Genomic DNA, 20,778 nt, shown 5'->3' on the forward strand with positions numbered 1-20,778 from the left:
AAGAGACATGGACTAAAGCAAGAAAAACAATAGAGAAAAGTTTACAAGCCAGGTCACTACAAATTCAGTACATTCAGCCTACAGAAAATACAAATACAATCTTTCATCCGACCATCTATACAGGGACCCTGGCTAGGGAAAGACAGGCTTTGGGACAGAGCCTTACCTGAAGCTTCTCTACTTCAGTGGAGCTATGCTGATTACACAGCCCTTTCTGCAAATTGAACTAGAATAGCATGTGTCAAATACATTGCCTCCTTATCATAAAATAAAGATTTCTGAACTGTAAATTAAGAAGCAAGACCATCGCACTCAGACAGTGGCTGTTCTGCTCTATCCACAGTTGCACCAGTCACTGTAATATAAGGATAAATTGATTTCTTTAAAAAGGGCTAAAAAAGAATGGCTTCAATTCGAAGTGGAGACCATACACTGGCAGGAAGGATTCACATTGAGCCTGTTAGTCTTTGTGCTGTGTCAGCACTGCACATTAACAGGTTAACTAGAGTTTTGATAACTGCTCCCCATCCCTGTCAGAAGAACTGATGTCCTAAAATAGGGCCTAACCCAAAGGCGGCTGCAGGCCAAAGCATATTTCTGGATCAGCCCATAAGAAAAGAAGGGCTGCTCTAGACAAGAAGTGCTTCTTTCATTGTCAGGCTCAATGCCCCAATACTATGGTGTGTTGTTTTTTTTTTCCACTGAGGCAATTTATTTCCTTTTTTTTTTAAGGAGTTAGGGAAGGACAAAGAAAAATAATTGCTTTAGATTGCACAGAAGATCGTCCTACTAAAGGGGGCACTTGAATGGGAAACAATTGCAGCTATAAATCTAGCAGACGCTCTTCACATGTCTCCACAGGCCATTTAGTTGCACCTCCAAACACATCAACGTTGTTATCAACCCAGGGTATGATGTTGCCAGGCATGTTGGTAGAGCAGTTAGCAATATTCATGATGTCTTCAGCTTTTAAGACCCTGTCCCATATATTGAATTGGCTCATCTCCCCAACGAAGGCTTGAGTTGCATCAAATCTTCCTCCTACTGTGTCCTTCAGGCACACAAGAATTCAGATTAGATGAGAAGATTATTTCAGCATTTCCTTCATCAAACTTGAAGACCCTCCCACCCACAGCCACACAGCTAAAAGGAGGCACAGAGGTAAGTGACAGGGACAAGCAATTTCAAGTTTCTAGAAGGGCTACTTTGAGCAAGATGTCATTCTGTGGAACAGGTAAAAGCTCCAGTCTGAAATGGTTCAAAACAATTCAAAGCAAACAGTAGTGACTGTACATCATCACACAGTGGTATACAGTCACCTACAGTTACAGTTACACTTAACTAACCCTGCCCCCAAGCAGTAGAGCAGGAAGGCAGCTTTAAATACTGAGGCTGATTTAGGACCCATTTTGCAAGCTTGGCACAAGAAAGCTTCAGCAAGAACTACACAGATGCGTAAGATCACTCAAAGCTTTATAGCTATTAGCTATATAGCTGTTAAACTGTTACTGCAGCACTTGACCAATGGTCCACCGGGACTACAAGATGGGATCTTTGGATCTGGATACACAGGCTTCCACCAGCTGAACCAAATGAGTAACTCCACCTGTCACTGCACAAGCCTAAGTGTTTATTTGCTCAACTCACTACTAGAGGACAGTGTGATCAGACTAACATGTAACTGATAGCACAGGACAGAGCCAAGCATAGTACAGGCTATGGCAAGAGAGAGTTACAGAAAAAGCTGCCAGCCATTTAATAGTGAGCTGGAGCATCTGCCGTGCAGAGTGTATTAGGATTCTCAATTTACCATTCTGTCACTTTTGTCATGGGTAAGGAGCTACTGAAATCAGCATTAGGACAAAATTAATTCTTCATTGCCTTGCCCAGTTGTGAACCTGGGAATCCTGGAGAAAGAATATTTTCTGCTATGCATTACAATCAACGGTTTTTATTAGAATAACATATATATATAATCATCCAAAGAACAAATAGAGAAAGACATCAAGATAAGAGAGCCACACAATTCATAGTTAATATCTCATTAAGCTATTGCCTAAATCAAAGGATTTTGAATCTTTTCCCATATTCAGAAAGGACTTACCCTCAACCTCACGAATACTGTCTGTTTGCAATACTAATATTCAAACGTTATTAGCATTTGCATTATGAGATCTATTTACCTTTACTTTTAACGAGAAACCAAATATATGAAGTATAATTCATACCTTTTCCACTCATCTTTAAAGTAGACATCAACTTCTAAATTAGTGACAGGATCCACTACTGTAAAGATGTGTACACCTGAAAAGCCACACAACTCAGACCAGAGGGAATTCCCCTTGGCACTTACAAAGGTTATCAGGATATAAGATCCCAATATACCCACAAGCACTCCAGTGCCCACAGTTGTTGGTCCCCTCATCCCCATATATACTTTCTGTTGTCTAATCTGGGGCTCTGGGACTAACATTCTGACTATTCTTGGGATAATGAGGAGATGGAGGAGGAAAAAAAAAAAAAAGGCAATATGCTAATGGGGGTGGCCAATTTGGCTTCAATTAAAAAAATTCAAAGCAAGTAGGCTTGGTCTGCTTTCAGGAAGCTCCTTTTTGATTGTGCTTACACAACAGCACTGGCCAGTTCTCTCCTTTTTTCTAACTTCAGTGGCCACTTTGCTAGCACTGAGCAACCTAGCTCCAAGGATGTCATTTAAGGCATTATGCAGATCACTGACAAAGCTGCACCTTGTAGCATTAAGAGTGGGAATGAGTTGCAACGTGAATATTCTGTATATTTAATAAATTAAACATATTATACCAAAGTATTATTATATTAAGTATTTGTTGCTATTTTAATCTTTCAGATTCTACATATACAACAAGACCAAGCAATTACAAGCAAATTGTCTCACAGTTGCTGTTTGCTTGGGGAGTCTTGGTTTCCCTTTGTTTTTTTATTGGGCTTTTTGTTTGTTTGTGGGGTCATGTGTGTTGTGGGGTTTTGTTTTGTTTGTTTGTTTGTTTTAAGCAAAGCAAAACACAACCCTGGAACACACAATCATTCACTTACCTGTTCCTGACCTAGGATCAAGACACCTCCAGGTTTGATTGGATGCCAAGGAGCAAGATTCTCCCCAGTGCCAAGCTTCTCTCCATCCTGAAAAGCCTCCCACATTCCATCTCTCGTTGTCCACGTAATACAGATATGATGCCATTTTCCATCACTAATGAAGAGAGGGAGCTGGGCAACCTACAAAGAAAACAACAACAAAAACAAAGAATAATGAATGTTGTAAACCAAGTCTGGCAGTTCAAGCACGATGTTTGTAAAGGGCCTGTATTTATTTACTGTCTGCAGAGGCATAAACTTCAGGGGCAGATACTAATCCACATTTTCCTCTTTTGTCCCAGCTCTCCTGTATTCAGCAAAATGGGCATGCTTTTTATTCCAGATGTAGGCCCTTGTTCCACCTCTTAACGAGACACAAGTACCAGAGTCTAAGCTGCTATCAACCCAGTGATACTGCATATTTATCTGCAGCATTTACTTATATCTCACTGCTAACTTTCAATCCAGTGCTCATGTTAAGTTCCTCTTCAAGTCTACAGTTTGTTTGCACCATTTGCAGTGAGAACTCTGACAATTAGATTGGTCTGCTGTGGAAGCTGTTATGCAGGGATTCTGCTCCTTTAGGACTCTGATCTAAAAACTTACCCAAGTCAAAATAAAGACACAAATGTAGTGGGCTATGAAGCAGCTGTGATGTGGGAGAAAGAAAAACTTACCAGAATGTTAGTACAACTGACATAATACGTAGAAGAAAAGAAACAAGCATGCTCAAGTCTCCTCTTCCATAAGCCATTAAAAATAATCTGATTTCAGTTTTATTGATTTGACAGGATGGTAGGACTGTTACAAGTCCTTAACTATCCATGTGACTGAACCAGCTGAGTTATGCTGTAAATCTGTAAACACCTTATCCCTCAGAGAATAGTGAGTTACTAGGAAACCTAACAGGCCAAAGAAAACAAGGGATGTGCCTGAAGGCAAGTTACACTACAATACAGCCTGGGCAAAGTTAAGGATCTAGTTCTGCTCATACTGATTCAAATCCAGTCACTTTAACTATTTACAGTTTATAATTAACCCAAACAGAAGGTGATGAAAAGCAAGTATCCAGTCCATTTTAATGCAGAGTTTCAACACGTCTTGTTTCCCTCAGGTCTAATTCAAAAATCATCAGTGGTGTGAAGTCATGCGGGACAATTAGATGTTGCTTTCTGCATCTAGACTAAGTCTGAAAAAGTTATGTTTCAAATGATGTTCAGTCACAAAACATAATAAAAGCAGCCACAGTTACATGCCTCCCAAACAAATGATGGGATACAAAATTCAAGAGGCCAAGATCTGTTTGTAACTTGAGAGGACAAGCATAGGTGTGTACATACCTAGCCTTGCCTCAGTACACAAATACATACACCATTTGACTTTGTTAAGAGTACTTTTATGAATTTGCAACAAACAGATGGGCAACAACAGATGGGTAGACGCTCTTCTACCATCCCAAAGGCCCAGAGGTGGCGCTCTCAGAGAGAATGAGTTACCACAGAGGTACCAAGGGTTCAGGCATAGAAACACAGTGTTACTCTGCCTGCGTAGACGTGAGAAGGATTCTTACCTTATCATTAATTAGCAGTTCAATTGGATTATTCCCCCACTCTATGAGGACAATTTCATTAGCCTGTCCAGGAACAGCGTATGAGAATGGAGTGCCAATTCCAGGAGAAGCACTTGACCTCAGCCATAAGCACACAGTAAAAGCATACAGCTCTGGCAGAGTCTTCTTGATCTTCCCATACAAGTAGTTTGTGCGAAGAGGAAGGGACACTTTGAATTCATCAGGTGATTTAAATGCACTGCTACCTAGAATTACATTGAGGAAGAAAAATCTTTAGCATCAAACAAAACAATATATATGTAATTCAGGCTAGGAAACAAATATAATTTATATTGAGAAACTTTAATTTTACTCATGTTGAAGAGGATACACAAAAAATATACTGAAGATTAGTGAGTATTGATTTTGCAGCACAGTTAAAGAATACAATTAGATTTTATATACATCATGCTAATTCTTTTTCCTCCTCACTCAGAGCAAAATAATAGATGGCATACAACTAATTAGAGGCTATTAAATATTTTCTTTCTTCGTTGCTCAGTTCATGGCTGGAGGCCTTCCTATCTCACACAATTCAAACTGTTTTAAAACATATTTACTGTTACTAAACAGTGAATCTCTAGTATACTCATTCTTAAAGCACGACAGTGTTTCAAAAATGATGCTTCGTTTCCTATTACTTCTACACAGGGAGCTAACAGCAGTATCCCAATTTTATAGATAGCAGACTGAGAAACAGGTTGATGCTCTTGATTTGGATGGCCAATCTGAAATAACAAAAAAGGGAATATATTCCAGAAAGCTTCCAAAAAGCAGAGTTAAATTTAGAACTGTTTTCTCCCCAAAGACAAATCCAGTGGAGTTCTGAACTCAAATATAAAGCTGAAGTTCAAAGTGACATAAAGAAAAATGTGATATAAACTTGTGAACTACCAAAACACTAGACACTGATGTAGTTACTTGCAAGTAATTTTTTAGATTTAAGTATATTAAATGGAAGAAAGAAATCCCACATTGTGCCCACAAAATAAAACCCCATAGTTCTGTAGTAGAGTGTCAACTTCAACCTTTTAACAACCTGATTCCCACCCATTTCCTTTACTCACATTCCCAAAACAAATTCAATCCAAATGGCCAAATTTCACACTCCAATCCAAATGAAGAGCTGCTGTCACAAAAGGTTGCCACAATTTTTGTATGAATTTTTAAACTGTTGGCATTCTTTCAGTTCTGATTCTCAGAAGCAACTGAAGTGTTTTGACTGCATTTTTCAAAGAAAGAGGGGGTGGAAGAAGAAAAAACTTCCCTGATGCTTGCATCTGTCTTAAGGACCTTACAGCCCAAAAACTGAAATACTCAAAATTTATAAGCAAATAAAAGTAGGGTCTTAGGGCTAATGTTGAGCAACCTCCACTAGGCTGGCACAGCCAATGTCAAAATAATAAAAAATTTACTCCATTGAGAGCGTTAGTCACTGTGTGAAAGAGCTTAAGGAAGCAATAATAGGTTGGAAAAGAACAAACAATATTCATCTTAATTGCACTTTTCAGGTTTGTCCTTATGACTCAAAAACATCCACAGCTCCAAATGGTACCAAGATTCTCCTGTTCTGGGCAATGTGTACATGCACAGTGAAAAACAGTCCTTTTCCTAAAGAAATTCAAGCAATTGTGGACAAGGTGGGCAAAAAATACTGTTATTCCCTTTTAGAGGGGTTTGGATTTAAACATAGCAAGTGCCATGCATCAAATTTAAGGCCAGGAGCTACCAGTTGCGGGATCAGTCCTCCCATCAGTCCCGCTGTTTTTTGAAACACATACTTCAGTTGAAGGAGACAACTGGTATAAATTACCAGAAGACTTTGGCAATCTGGACAGCTGTATGAACTTCAAGCTCTCCTGCTCCACTGATAACTAAAGACTTCTGTCACAGTGACAGATAAAAATCCCAAATTCATACTGCCAACTTGGAAGGTTAGTTCTTCCTCCATTTACTTAGTCTCAGGACAAGCAGGTGCTTATGGCACTTTAGTTGGCAGGAATACACGTTAAACAGCATGTAATTTAAAATAAAAGCACTGTAGAAACGCTGTTTTCAAAAGATGTCAGATCACTTCAAATATTGACTGCATTTAATCTACAGATTCATTAAGTTCTTAGGTCATTAAAACCCTCACCTTGATTTGACTGAGGAGCCAAAGACAGAACAGCTAAGGAAACTGTGTTGTAACAGACAGCAAATTACACAACCAAAAGAAAACCTGTGTCTTGGTTGCTGGCCCAAATACTTCACTTCCATGGAGACTTATAGGAAGACAGCCCTCTCTCTTCCCCCCACACACACACACACAAAAAAAAAAAAAAAAGAAGCTGGGAAGGGGCTATTTTTAGCCCAAGCAAATTACATATTCTTGATCTCCCACTACTGCCTTTCTCTTTCTGATGACTTACTGATATGAGTCACATCTTTCAGAGACATGGACTAGCATTACTTGCCAAATAAGACATTAACAGGCCACCAGTTCTCCAGAATTTTAGTTGCAGTGTAGTTTTTCTCTTAGCTCTCAGGAAAGCATTACATGACAGAGTCAATATGAGAGTTCTTCTTCCTCTTCCTCTTTCCCTATCCTTCACACTTTTTAAATGAAAACATGAATGCAGTGTTATACAAATGGATCCATTAGGCTTCATTTTAAAATTCATGAGATATGTATGTATATGCCATTTTGAAAGCATGTCCATTAAGCTGCTTTTAAGGACAGAGCCTATTCACTTTGAAAAAATCATTTAAAGATTGGACAATGATATTTACCAGTACTCTAGTCCTATACTGTCTACTTTGTAGGTGTATATAATCAGTCCAGAAATACAGTTCTGTTCTTCAGCTCATTTTCACAGACATTTGTAATTCAAATAAATGGACCCTACTCAAGCATACAGATCTCAGTAATAATTAACCCAAGTATCTCATTAAATGACTGGGATTAAAAGAGTGTCCCCCAGTGGCACCATGTGTAATCTATTATAAACTCCAAAGGTTATGTACTTCAGATAGGACACAATTCAAGTATGTGCAGTTACTCAGTGGCATAACTAGCAATAGAAGGAAAGACTTTATCCTACCAGTGACATTTCCAAAGTAGCAGGAAAAGGTTCTGGCAAAAGACACCATTTATTACATCAAAGGCAGTTGTGCTAATTAGCTTAGCCTATATTATTTTCAGTCCAAATAAAGGCAGCTCTACTTAGATGTGTAGTTGACATTACCCAAGTAATTACCTGACACTAATATCATACTTCTTCCTATTTCCACTTGCCTCTTTATTTAAATTTCCACCTCACAAACACTAAGAATTTCATCCTAAGCACTCACATATGCCAAGGTAAGGGACAGGAAGCCAAAGCCATGCAGGAAGTCTCTGACAGAAGGAAGAAAGGAATTTAAGTATTTGCACTGTTACCTAATATTCAGTCCAGCACTTTAGCCAGGAGCAGGCTGTTGTCCTTCCTCAACATACACATTTAAACTAGTGTGCTGGAAGGGGGGAGGAGACAAAATAAATCAGCATGGGGAAGTGTTTAGATTCTGTGCAAATTACCTTTTTCTAATTCAGACACTCTTTCTAGCAATGCGTTCAAGGCTGTCTCTGTCTTCTGCCGATGGGCTGATGTCTCATTATGAAGCAAAGATTTTTCATCCTCAAGCTCGGCCACTTTGGTCAGGAGCTGGCGTTCCAGGTCTCCAAGCCTCCGCTGGAGCATCTCTCGAAGATCATTAGGCAGTGCTGCATACGACACATTGGCTCGGAGTTGGTGCTTTTGGGGAAAAGAGAAGAAAAAAAATGCCATTTCTAAAACAACAAGTTAAATGTGGATATGTTTCTGACTAAAAGGAAAGAAAGCAGGATCACTGAGTTCTCCAGCAAGTACAAAAGAGGCATTGCCTTTTAGCACTTGTCATGTTCAGTGCTTTTATCAGCACTGTAGCACAACAGGTCCTGAAACTAAAGGGCACTTTTGTTAGACGCTTCCAATGTTTCACATGAAGGAGTCTTCATACATTCAAGTTCAATAAAATCAATGTAGGAAGCCAGGTTTGATGCATTTCCTTTACTATGGGTATGTATGGCACATTACTCAATTTTTGCTTTACTTACTGCAAATGACATTACAAACTTAAAGTAAATAGAAAAAAATAGTATTTCAACAAAAATGTTTAACTACTTCTAAAGCAAATTTACCAAACTAAAGTTTCCTCGGTTTTGACTTGCAGAGTATGGAGTCAGACACTCTTTAGATCAACTGTAGATATTAACAGTGAAAGCATTTTTTCTTTAAACTGCAACCATCAAAAATCTTTGTTAAATAACACTGGTATCTTTAAGCATACCAGGAAACCAACAGTACCACCTACCTACATCTTACTCTAGTGGAGCTTCCCTTCTACAGCCTTTAAAAAAAAAAAAAAAAAAAAGCCAACATGAGGTGCCTCAAAAACCCAGCAACATTAGTGAAGAGGTTGTTACACAACCTGATCATTCAGAACTACCCAAAAAACAGTCCTCAATGTTTAGATTTCAGAGAATAACCTTTAGGAAGTAACTCTCCATCCTCCCAAGCATCACTGAATGCTTGGAGGAGAGCAGAAGGACACCTATGGATCTCTCTGTGTGTGGAAGACAAAACACAATGCCCAGCACCATTCATGTGGTAATACTCTATAAATTGTTTCTGTAAGCACCACTAAATCATGGGCACTGTCCAAAGGCACATGGAAATCCTTTGTCAGTGAGCTTGGACCAAGTCCCCTTTGTATTCAGTCACACAGAATCACAATATTTTTATTCAACACCAGCCCTAAATCCATCGCCTCATCTTCACAACCTGCCCTACACAAACTCCTTGTCACCACTGGCTGGCTCAGCACCATATGCCAAGGTCTTATCGCTACAGATGTCAGTTATACCTCAAACCCTATGAAGCCACATTCCCAGAAAAAAAGAATTAGGCATATTAGTACAGAAATGAAACACTAAAAAAATCCCATAACCTCTCCCCACACTGAGGACACACTCGGAGAGGAGACCTTTGGGCTGCTACCATTAAGCCAAGCGGATGAGCCAAGACCTCAAGGGACACCAGCCAAGCGACCAGCCAGCTCGCAGAGCTCCACGCAGCCGAAGCGTGCTGGTGGTGTCGTGCCAGGGGGCTCGGGCAGGAGGCTGGGGCAGGAGGAAGGCTGCCTGCCCGGCCCTACCTCCAGGCTCTCCAGCCGGTCCTTCAGGGTCTGCATGGTGCGGCTGAGCTGGTCGATGACCTGCGCCGGGTCCCTCGGCAGGTCGCCCATGGTGTCCTTGCCCTTGCCCATCTCCTTCTTCCAGGGTTTGCCGTCGGTGCTCTCACAGCGGCTCAGCTTGCCGGTGAGCTCCCGGATGGCCTCCCGCTGGCTTCCGATCGTCTCCTTCTGCTGCAGGACGGTCTCCCGCAGCTGCAGCACCGTGGCTTTCAGCTCCTCCTCGGGGGGCAGCGCGCCGCCCTGCATGGGCACAGGGGGCAGCGGGCAGCCGGCTCCGGCGGCGTCCAGCGGCAGCGAGGTGCACACGAAGCGGCTGCCCGGCGGGCTCTCCTGCTCCCCTGCCGCCCCCCGGCCACCCGCAGCTACGGCGAGGAGGAGCCCGGCGACCACGGGCAGCATCCCGGCGGGCGCGGGAGGCGATGGCCGGGCGGGGGACGCGGCGCTGACAGGAGCGGAGCGGGGACGCGGCGCTGACAGGAGCCGCCGCCGCCCCGTCCCGCCTCGCCGGCCCGCGGCTTTTATGAGGCGGGGAGGGGACGGGGGGGCGCTCCCGGCTGCCGCTGGTTGGTTGCGGCCGCCGCTGACGCCGCTTGGTCCCGGGGGCCGGGGCTGTGAGGGGGAAGCCGGCGGGCGAGGGGCTGAGGGGGGCCTGGGCCAGGCGGGGATGCTGAGGCGGCCCCCTGCTCCGTGCGCCCAGGTCGGGGTGGGGCTGGGAGGGACACGCCGCTTCTCCGCGGCTAGGCCCGCCCGCGACACCGTTGGCTTGGAGCAGCGAGCTCCTGGCTCAAATACCGTGTCACAGAAACGAGGGGGGTTCAAGTTTTAGTAGGGCGGTATTCACATGTAATGATGGAATGGGCATGGGGCTATTCTAAGAAGCAGCCCCAGAAGTTTTTACAGAGGACCGTAAGACCAGTGCAGTTTTCTCTCTATGATTCCCAGTATCAGACACTTTTGACGTTGACCACAATTACTTACAACATACAGTCAGTGAAGGATTGCCTGTTTTGCCAAGTGCCACACGCACCTCAGCTGAATCGTCCTTGCCAACTACTCACAGACAGGCAATGCAAACTGTTGCCTCTGTAGAAAAACGGAGAAACAATTTCCTCATGCATCAGCAGAGGCTGCTCTTAGGACTCTAAAACCATTGAGTAGAATTTCACATTTTTATAAAGTTTATATATGGAAAGACATTTTACCACAGGGCAAATAATTATCACTATGGCATACATAACTTGCTTAGTTATAATGAATAAAACCAAGGAATAATATGTCATTGAAAAAAATGTTCAGTGAACATGTGAATTTTTTTATGCTACAGACTGAGTTAGCAAGGAGCGCGTACCACAGAGATAGTTAAATCACTTGCTTCATGATGTCCAGTTAATTTGTTCAATCCCTCCAGCAGTGTCCTGTTTGAAAATCACATTAGTCAAAGCTGACTGCAGACACTGCTAACACACAATTGAGAGACACAGCTCATATTGCCTACTCAAAGGGGGAGAACACAGAGGACGGTGTTTAATAAGCAGCCAGGAGCTCCAATTTCTGTCTGAATTCTGTTTGTCTGGAAAGCAGGTCTTAAGAGACTGTCCTGCTTCCTGGTCAGATGGAAGAGATGTAAGCACTCATGCACACAGCCTCTGACTCCCTAGTTAGACATCTAACTCCCGTTGAAATTGATGGGGTACCACTGATAAATAACTTAGCCAGTCAAAAATTTTGGATGCTGCAATGAGGAGGACCACGCAAGTATACTGGGAGCATCTCATCTGTCAATACAGCGTCTTTCCAGTCCACCCAAGTCTGAGAGCTACTGAGACCTTTACGCAATAGCATACACATCTTTTGATCTACACGTAAGATCATTCAGTCATATCTGTGTCACATTTTCTCTCGAATGTCAAGTGAAGCAGTATGAAATACCTTGATAAAATAATTGCATAATGCTGGCTTTGCCTTTAAGACCTGTCACCCTACTGTAGGACAACAGTAGACTATTGCTTTTATACAGCTTGATTCCATACCCTATCACATGAATTGTGATGGTACCCCATGAAAATAACCTCATTGTACTTAAACAGGCATTTCAAAATCCCGATCCAGATTTTAAAACCCACCTTCTAATACAGAGGTGTAAAATCAAGCAAAGATTTTGACTTAGTCCATGACAGTGATAAAGGTATTGTTCCTTTTGAGATTCAAGCAACCTATGGCTTGAAAGTTTTGCTTAATTATAGATGGATTCTGTCATAATCTCTTATTCAGGCCAGCTGAAAAGTAATACAAACAGCAGCAAGCAATACATGTCTGATTTCCAAAGTATCTGGTGGTAAACCATACAGTATATGGTGGTAAATTGCTTATGACAACAGAAGTATTGTCCTTTATTACTATACTGTTTCTTTTTGACAGGTGAGGACAGTAAAACACGAACGAATCCCGACAGAGACTCAGAAATGTCAGTTACCGCGCAGTGAGGGCATAAGTGTGGAGGGAGGGTGGACAGACACGGAGAGAAGCAGATCTTATCCATCATCCTTCTTAACATGCACAGTATTTTTCTATAGCATTTCAGTGCTTTCAAAAATACCCAAATCACCCTACTCTACCCCACTTCCAGATTCTGAGACTGACTTTTGATGGAGGCATTAATTTATGTAAATGCTGCTAGTGAATGTAGCCAGTGTTTTTATATGTTGACGGCCGTATCGATCTTCATTTTCAGTGACTAACATGCAGCAGTACATTATCATAAATAATAAATCATTAATCACAAAAAAAAGGAGAAAGTCTGTCACCTTAATATATCACATGCTAAGGCATAAACAAATTGAATACTTGATAATCTGAGATCTTTAAAAAAAAAACACTCTCGAGAAGTTGTTTTTTCCCCTATGACCAAGATGAGCATTTTATAGGTACAATGATTATATTTCAGTGCGGTATAAAAGTTGATCAGGGTAGAGTGAGAAGCACAGCGAGTACAGATAACTTACTGTTGCAGCTAAAACTCCCTGGCTCTGGGGCTGTCAGGCAGCCTAGCATCTCTGCAGCCCACAGAATGGATTTTTAATTTTTAATTTAACTTTGACAGTTCTGCTGCCTTCAAAAGGGCTTTATTCTCTTTGGATCCAGCATTTGCATGCTAGCTGCTATCTGTCTTTATCTTTGATGCACAACTGTAATATCTAATACTAGAACTTTAATATGAATGTAAAATGCAGTTGGACTCTCAAGTATAGAAAGTTTTTGTGTTTAGGATGCAGGTCTGGAATTCAGGAGATCTGACATAGAATTCTGCTAACACACTTCTGTCTACAATACTGGCCAAAGCCCTAACACAATCTTGCAGAAACTTCTAAATGAATTAGGAGACTGTGACACATTTTTAAAGCATGGCTTATGCACATAAAAGCCAGCATACAAATGTCTTCAGATGGCAGATAGGATTCTTATTTTTTGGACACATTGGTGTGTCCAAAATTCCATTCATCATTGTCCAGATATTCAGTTGAAATTTTGTCCTAATTATCTAAGCTCAACTTAGCCTGGACCTATAGATCCAGGCTTAGATCCTTTTTATATATAACTTGGAAATTCAGGTTTTATTGTAATGGAAGTTAAGCATTTAACTACCTAGTGAAATTTTCAAAAGTGATAATTCAATTTTGTTAGTTAGTACCTACATTTTACAGCTTGGCCCCAGGAACTTTTGAGAAAAATATCTTTAATTTCTCTATGCCTCATTTCTTTGTCTGTAAAATGAACCTATTTTTCATTTTTTTCTCTCTGGCCTTTCTCAAATTGTCAACTCTCACCAGGCAGAAATTGTCTATTCCTGTATGTCTGTGCATCACAATGGGACATTGTCTCACCTGATGCTTATTATTTGTACCAGAACATTGTTTATATCACCTAGGCTATAGTAGTTTATTTAGCACACTCACTTTTAAGAAAATGCTACTTCAGTTACCATTTACAACTCTTAGAAGTTAAAATAAAATAAGATAAAAATACATCAGAAGAAGAAAAAAAAATGAAAAAAAAAAAAAAATGAAAAATGTAAACTGTTACTGGGAAAAATCTGATTTCCTTGTCTCCAGGAGTCAATATTATGGAAAAGTTGACACTAAAATTCAATGCTGGGCTATCCAAAGTAAAGAAAGGAGACTTAAAAGACAGAAAACATACAGATAGGAAAAAGTATTTTCTACTAAATTAATTCATTGATTTCTGATAAGTAGTGAGGGTCTCTGAGGTGTTCACTACAAGAGTAATTGCCATAAAGCACTGATTACTTTGAAATGACTTCTACATTTCAGGGATCAAATGGGGAATAAACTGTTTTGAAACTGTAAAATATGGGCATCTCTCTCTGAATAGTTGTGGTTAAAAAAGTGTAAACAGCTTATGTTGTCTAACCCATTCCACTGAAAGCAGAACAGGAGTCTACACCAAATGTACTATTGGACTTTGGTTGTAGCATTCGGTATGCTATGGGCAGTGATCTCAAAGATATAATTGATTAACAAACAAATCTGTCCTTTCAACCTTGCATAATTTGTGTCATTCCGTACGAATGTGCCACTCTGTCAAAGACGACCAACTTCATCCGTATCAGAACTTCAGCAAAAGTATAGAACGATGCACCAGCAACAAAGCCTGAAATCAGGAACTCTGTTCAGGGTCCTTCTGAATATGTTTGCAGAAGAAATCAGAGACATGAGCAGAGTCTTTATTTAATCTTTAGTATCTGCTTCTGACTGCATAAAGATCTCCTGGCTACTGATTAAAGGTCTGCCACAAAACTGAACTCAGAAACTTTTAAGTTTCTTTTAAGAAACTTGGTATCCAGCAAGTGTTGGCATCAGGAAATTCAGGGGCGGAGGAGAGGTTGTGAACCAGTTACAGGAAAAGAATAATGAAACCTGGGTTTGGCTACAGAAGTTAAAAGTCACAGCACCTAGGGATATTGCAGCAAGATGATTTTGTTCAACATACTTTAGACGTTTTTAATATCCCCGTCTAATAAAGCTTCTATCGATAAAATATAGATAGAATATTAGAAGAAACCAATCGTTAAGAGACATACTCCCTTATTCTTTCCAAATCCTAGACAGTTCTATAAAAATCATAAATGAAAAATGTATTCCCTTTTAACTCAACAGGATTTTTGCCATTGATCTGAATAAATTCAGGTTTTCTCTAGATCATCTAAATGATACATTACTTTTCTGAGAATCATTAATTAGGACAATCTTGCTTCTGGCAGAAGGAAAACAGAACCTACTCTAGAGGTAATCATTGCAAATACTACCTTTGTCAGGGAGAATCACTGCAGGAACTTTCAAAGAACGTAAGACACTTAAAAGAGATCTTGCTGCCTCTAGCATTCCCATTTCCTGCTGGTGACTAGAGGCCAGGAGTAGGAGACCTTGCCATGAATGCACACAAGCTGTCTGTCACCCTGTGGTACTAATCACCAACCTGAGAAACAGTGGGTCAGCTTCTGCAGGACCTGTTATCTCCTGGTACTCTGCAGACATTTAGACCTAAATGCCAAGCTTAGAAATACATTTGAGAAATGAAATAGGTTACCCGCATGGAGAACAAACACCGAGACCTTCGCCGGCTTTTATTACTCAATAGTCATTAATGCATATCTTCCTGAGGATGAAAGAATTTTCCCCAATTCCACGTACAATACGAAACATAGAACACAGAATTTGGCTAGAAATATGCAGAATATACGTTAATGTGATTTAAAATCTACATGTAGACATGCAGAAAATAATCAAGTACTTTTACATGTCCAGAACTGCATATTTATTGTTCAAGTTTCTTTTCAAAGCTCATAATCTACTTAGATTTGAATTTGCAAAATAAGATGCTACTGTGAAAAGACCAAATATTGCACTTCCTTCGGTAACAAGTGAGAAGGATCTCCTCAGTGCTAGCCCATTAGCACCACCTCCAGTAGGGACTGCAGCTTGCAGTGCAGTAGCTATGGCACATGGTTATTAAACTCCATTGCAGGCGCCACAGTGCTCTGTACAGAGCAGGATAAATTACCTCCTGTTACATCTCCAAATACTGCCATATGGACAGTTAGTACAGGCCACACTTGGGCTTGCCTTGGTGGGTTTCTAGAGTCAATACGCTTATGCTAGCCCCTTCAAATCCGTTCAGTCCTACACACTAGGAAGTGCAGCGGTAGGTGAATAGCTTCAGTTTCCCTATCGCTGACCAGATGGTTCACTGTCATGATGGTATCAGACAGGTGGTTTTCTCTGTGGTAAAGGTACGTAAAGCATAAATACACATTTGCATCACTCATTTACATTTCTGCATGGGTGTATTAGACACAGGCACACACTCACATATATATGTTAAACACAGTTTTGAAGTCACCACACCAGAAATACACACTTGGATTCAGAGCTAGAATTCACAAAGTAAAATGTAATGTACCCACCTTGCGACAGGGAAAGAGAGAATACGCGAGAGATCAGAAATCCAGGACAAAAGGCAGAATGACTTTCAGTGCCTTTCCATTAGAGAACATTACTATAGAAGCTAAGTCTTTCATGCCTTTCATGAGTTAGTTTTTCAATTCTGTCAGAATTAGAGTGATAACCTTGAGTTCTCTCTACAGGGATTTCCTTCTTCCTTTCACTATTTTTGTGTGTGATTCTGTGGCTGACTATTAGAGATGCTATTTTGTCTTGACCCATACAACATCTGAAATGCCAAAGCACCTGGTGTTATGAGATGATGTTAAGTCACCTCAATAGGTTTCATCTCAAGTTCTAATGAGTGTGACAAAGTACCAATCCATGGAGAGTTTCCGGAGTTTTGGTAGGCAAAAAAAAACATCATCTGTGAAGGTACTTTTGCAAGAAACTACAATGTGCACAGATGAAAGAAGATTGACAGAAGAAAATTACAAAATAAAGGGGTTTGCAATTTCAGCTAAGGATTCGGCACCAAATATGTTTCAGATAAAACACCTGGGGCTAGGCTGCAGATTTGGTAGAGGATTTGGAGATTAGCTTAGCTACACTGGCAGGTAGATTTTGAAGTATTTTGGCTTTACTGAAATCAATGGCAGCTCTACTATGGACCTGTGTAGGGTATTTCACCCCCTGCCCTGGTAAGGTTATCTGTGCTAAGAGGTACCTGTGTGTGAGGAAAGCTAACCAGCCCAACCCTTTTCAGATTAGAATTGTCACCAATGCATTTACTTGTCATTGTACGAATACTATTTGGCCTGACTGCAATCGCATTTTCAGAGGGGTAGATCCAAATGAATTTATTTGATTTTAATGCTTGTCACAGAGTTACTTTATCCTTCCTGCCACATGCTTTCAGCTCTCTTTGGTTTCACCCATCCATGGTTATTTTTGAATCTTTTAAGATGACAAGCTCTTTGGGGAAGCAATTGTCCGTTTCCTGTGTGGTTTATAGCACCCAGCCAATTCCCCGCTAAGATAAAATACAAATACTCAGCATCATAATGTAGTTACCCCATGTATAGTTGCATTATCTAAGACCTGAATTCACTGATAATTTTATATTAATTGCCTCACTCAGTACGTTTCACAGTGTGCCATCAGAAAATGATGCCACAGACTATTTTTTTCTTGGCCGAATGATGCATACTCACTTAAAAACATATACCAAAACAGCAGTAATGCAATGTAAAAAATGTCAATATTTTGCATTTAATTGGTTTGCAATATTCTAAGAATTGTGAGATGAATGGCATTGTGGTAATTCATTTGTGAAACAGTTCCAGCCTCAATATGTTTGTATCTATTAGATGTATTATATAATGCATGTCAAAAATCTGTAGTTGCAAATTACATAATTTCATTTTCAAATGCAATAAAAAATAAAAGTATTACTAAAATATCCTGGACTATGAAAGAGCACGTTCTAAATCCTTGCTGTGCCTCAGCCAGTCTGAACAAAGGTCTAATGAGTTTGTGAGTAGTGTGAAAAAATCACTGATTGTCTGACTAGCTGACTGTAGGGTAGGAAAAATCCTATTCGTCTAGGTTTGATTGAAACTTGAGTCAACTGTCAGTGCCCACACAAGCCGGAGAAATAGGATTAAAGGCCAAAGAGATATTAACAGTAGACATGTTGTACATCTGCTTTGACAGATGATTTTCACACTTCACAGGTTTAACTAAAGATTACTTTCATAGCAGCTCTTACAAAGCTAAACCCTTTCTAAATGAAATGATTAAAAACAACTGAAGATTAAAGCATTGAAGTCTAAGCTCTCATAAAACTTATCTGGAACATTAATAGTAATGATGAACAAAGATGAATTAGAGCACTTACCTACCAAAGTTTTAATTAATGAGACGCCTATACATCAAAACCCAATCAATCTGTTTGTACAATGTTAAGAGCCTTAGTAATTGATTTATTTCACTAACACTGTGAATTATCAAGTACATATAAAACTCATTTTTATCGGTGATTTTGGAAGTATAGCATGGTTTCATAGGTTGTTAAACTTTTAAAGAGGAGACTGAACGAATCACCTTCGCTTCTTTCTGCTTGTGAAATGACCATAATCAGACATCTTCCAAAAATTACGCTTGGAGATACCCAACACAAGTGAGCTTTATATGACACGGTTTTAGTCTGGATCAATGGCAAGTAATTCAATACATAGCCACCGAGCTACTGCAGTCAAATGAGCCAAAGAGTTTCTTTTCTGCTGTTTGATCTGATAAAGGGCTTAGAGTCAGAGTTGTTCAAGGAAATGTTACAAATCCAAAAGTGTGAGTTCAAATCCTGATCCCAGGTTGTGTGCCAAAGACCACACTCAGTCAGAGCAGCGGTAAAGGAGTACGTAGCTGCATGAGCTGGGAAGTCAAAGGCTGCCAGGCACAGTAGCGTGCCACAAGTTACAGATGTGCCTAGTTTGATGTGCCATCACCGTGCTGTGAAGAGATGAGTGAAATTCTTAAAACCAGGAGGGGATTTTGGAATCTTTTCCCTGATAGATGAAGAAATAGTAAGGATTTATTTTTCTTCAGGAAAAACATTTTAACATTTTCAGAAGTGCCACAAACATTAGGCTGCAATAGTGATTACTAATTTGCACCCCCATTTGCTTTTTAGTGTTGTTCAGTTGTACTTACATAAAATATTCTTTATGAATGGAAGACAGTAAAGGGAAGATTCATAAAATAAAGGGAAAAGTAAAGAGAATATACTTAAAATCTTTTCTAACTTACTTGTCACAGTGCTACAGTTCAGAGCTGTGGTCTCTAGCACACTGTTTTGGGCTTAATCACCAAGCCACCAGCCTGTTCCTCCATTTTTCAAGCCAAAAGATAGCATTAATGCAACAGCAATGAAATTAATTTCTGGGAAAACTAAACATCTTAGCTCCTGATGATTAAAACACTCTTTTTAGAGATTGTATTATTTCTTCATAGTCAGAAAGACAATTTCAAGTGAGGGGTAACTGTTTTTTCTTTTTGTCCTATACAGATTTGATACAAGCTCTTGATCCTTAGGATCTACAAGGACAAAGTAAAACAGAAGGAGAACAAATGCAAGTACTGCTCCAGAGCAACTCAGTGAGATGGAGGTTCATTACTAAATCAGATTTTCTCCAAAGTTTCCCTACAAGTGCCGTAAGGCCAAGATTTGTGTATCACTGCTGACTGCAGCACTGGGATTCTGGAATGAATAGCTTGATCTTTATAGTAACCATCTATAAATGGGATTTTGAAATAAAAAGGATGCCTGAGCAGCAACCAGAGGGCTTTGGATTATGACAAGGAGAACCACTTGAAAAAATGTCTGTCATCTTTAAGAATTCTTATGCAGAGCATAGCTCTTTGTGGTTGCTAAGGAGAGTGGGTAAAATTTATACACTATTCAGTGACATAGAAGAAGAAATGTCATGGTTTAAAATTCAGTCTTAACAGGTTTCATCGGTCTGCAGATATTTCTTTTCAATTTGATCCAAAACCATGAGTACTGCCAAATGTGACACTAAGTCCTGAGGAACCATGTAGAACTTTGAGGCTTATTTACCTCTCAACCACGCCCCCTCAGCGAACGCTCACCTGAGTCTGAGCCCCCGGGTCAGCATGCTGCAAGACAGAGCTGCTGAGGCTAAGGCCAACTCAACAATCCTTCTCCTAAACTGAAATCATAGCTTGTATCATTCAGTGAGACACATCGTTCTATCATGTGGTCGATTTACTCGTTGTTATTCATCCAGAAGTACTCCAGTCTTCTAAAAATAACTCGGTATATTGTATACATTTCTCAACAGACATTGAATGAGCTTAAACACACATCTAAGAAAAGCAGAGTAGCTCCAAACTCAATTAGGCAAGAGAAACAGTCCCTAATTTATCTGAAGGTAGTCTGGAGTACCTGGAAGCATTTGTTGAGAGAGGTTTAAAAATTCAAGTGCTATTTAAAAATCACACGAGAAAATTATTTTGGAATTATGTTCCACAGGATACAAGCTGCTATATCCTAGGTGCATTACTGAACTGTCAGAAAGCACTGGCTGTACTGCGGCGACGGTCCCTAATTAATCCATTGAGTACCATTAATCCAAATGCCAATAGTTAGCTGCTACTTGAATAACAAACACTTGTTCTTACTGATGGGATGTAACATATCTATTTGGATGCTGTATCTTATGGAAACTATTGCTGCGCTTACAAAGGTTATGCTGTGATGGTGGTTTGTTTGTTTGTTTGTTTGGTGAACACTCCCACTTGGAAGTCCTGTTGTTTGGAATA

At 40.2% G+C, this 20,778-nt stretch overlaps 1 protein-coding gene and 1 long non-coding RNA gene across 3 annotated transcripts in view; both read right to left on the reverse strand.

The window, feature by feature from the left end:
• Positions 1-681: 681 nt before the first annotated feature.
• Positions 682-10,488, reverse strand: NPTX2 (neuronal pentraxin 2). Of its 2 annotated transcripts, none has more exons than XM_035339931.1 (5): positions 9,938-10,375; positions 8,280-8,496; positions 4,682-4,926; positions 3,073-3,252; positions 682-1,051 (listed from the first exon to the last, which is right to left on the reverse strand). In XM_035339931.1, exons 1-5 carry the CDS (start codon positions 10,373-10,375, stop codon positions 824-826), a joined length of 1,308 nt encoding a protein of 435 aa, XP_035195822.1. In that variant the 3' UTR covers positions 682-823. The 2 variants fall into 2 exon arrangements, with proteins under 2 accessions (XP_035195822.1, XP_035195823.1); XM_035339932.1 differs by lacking the exon at positions 682-1,051 and adding an exon at positions 1,135-1,907 and having other exon boundaries at positions 9,938-10,488.
• Positions 10,489-11,348: 860 nt separating this feature from the next.
• LOC118174546 overlaps positions 11,349-20,778 on the reverse strand; it is a 50,937-nt gene continuing 41,507 nt past the window's right edge. The window contains exon 3 of the long non-coding RNA XR_004754682.1: positions 11,349-11,467. This is a non-coding gene — a long non-coding RNA (uncharacterized LOC118174546). The remainder of the gene's footprint in view (positions 11,468-20,778) is intronic.

The sequence above is a fragment of the Oxyura jamaicensis genome, chromosome 14, assembly GCF_011077185.1.
Source record: "Oxyura jamaicensis isolate SHBP4307 breed ruddy duck chromosome 14, BPBGC_Ojam_1.0, whole genome shotgun sequence".
Classification (NCBI taxonomy): domain Eukaryota; kingdom Metazoa; phylum Chordata; class Aves; order Anseriformes; family Anatidae; genus Oxyura; species Oxyura jamaicensis.

Coding starts and splice junctions, on each gene's coding strand:
- NPTX2 (XM_035339931.1), bottom strand. CDS start 10,375: ATGCTGCCCGTGGTCGCCGGGCTCCTCCTCGCCGTAGCTGCGGGTGGC. Junction 4,927..8,279: donor AGTGTCTGAATTAGAAAAAG/GTAATTTGCACA, acceptor ATGTAATTCTAG/GTAGCAGTGCATTTAAATCA. Junction 1,052..3,072: donor TGATCCTAGGTCAGGAACAG/GTAAGTGAATGA, acceptor GTGTGCCTGAAG/GACACAGTAGGAGGAAGATT.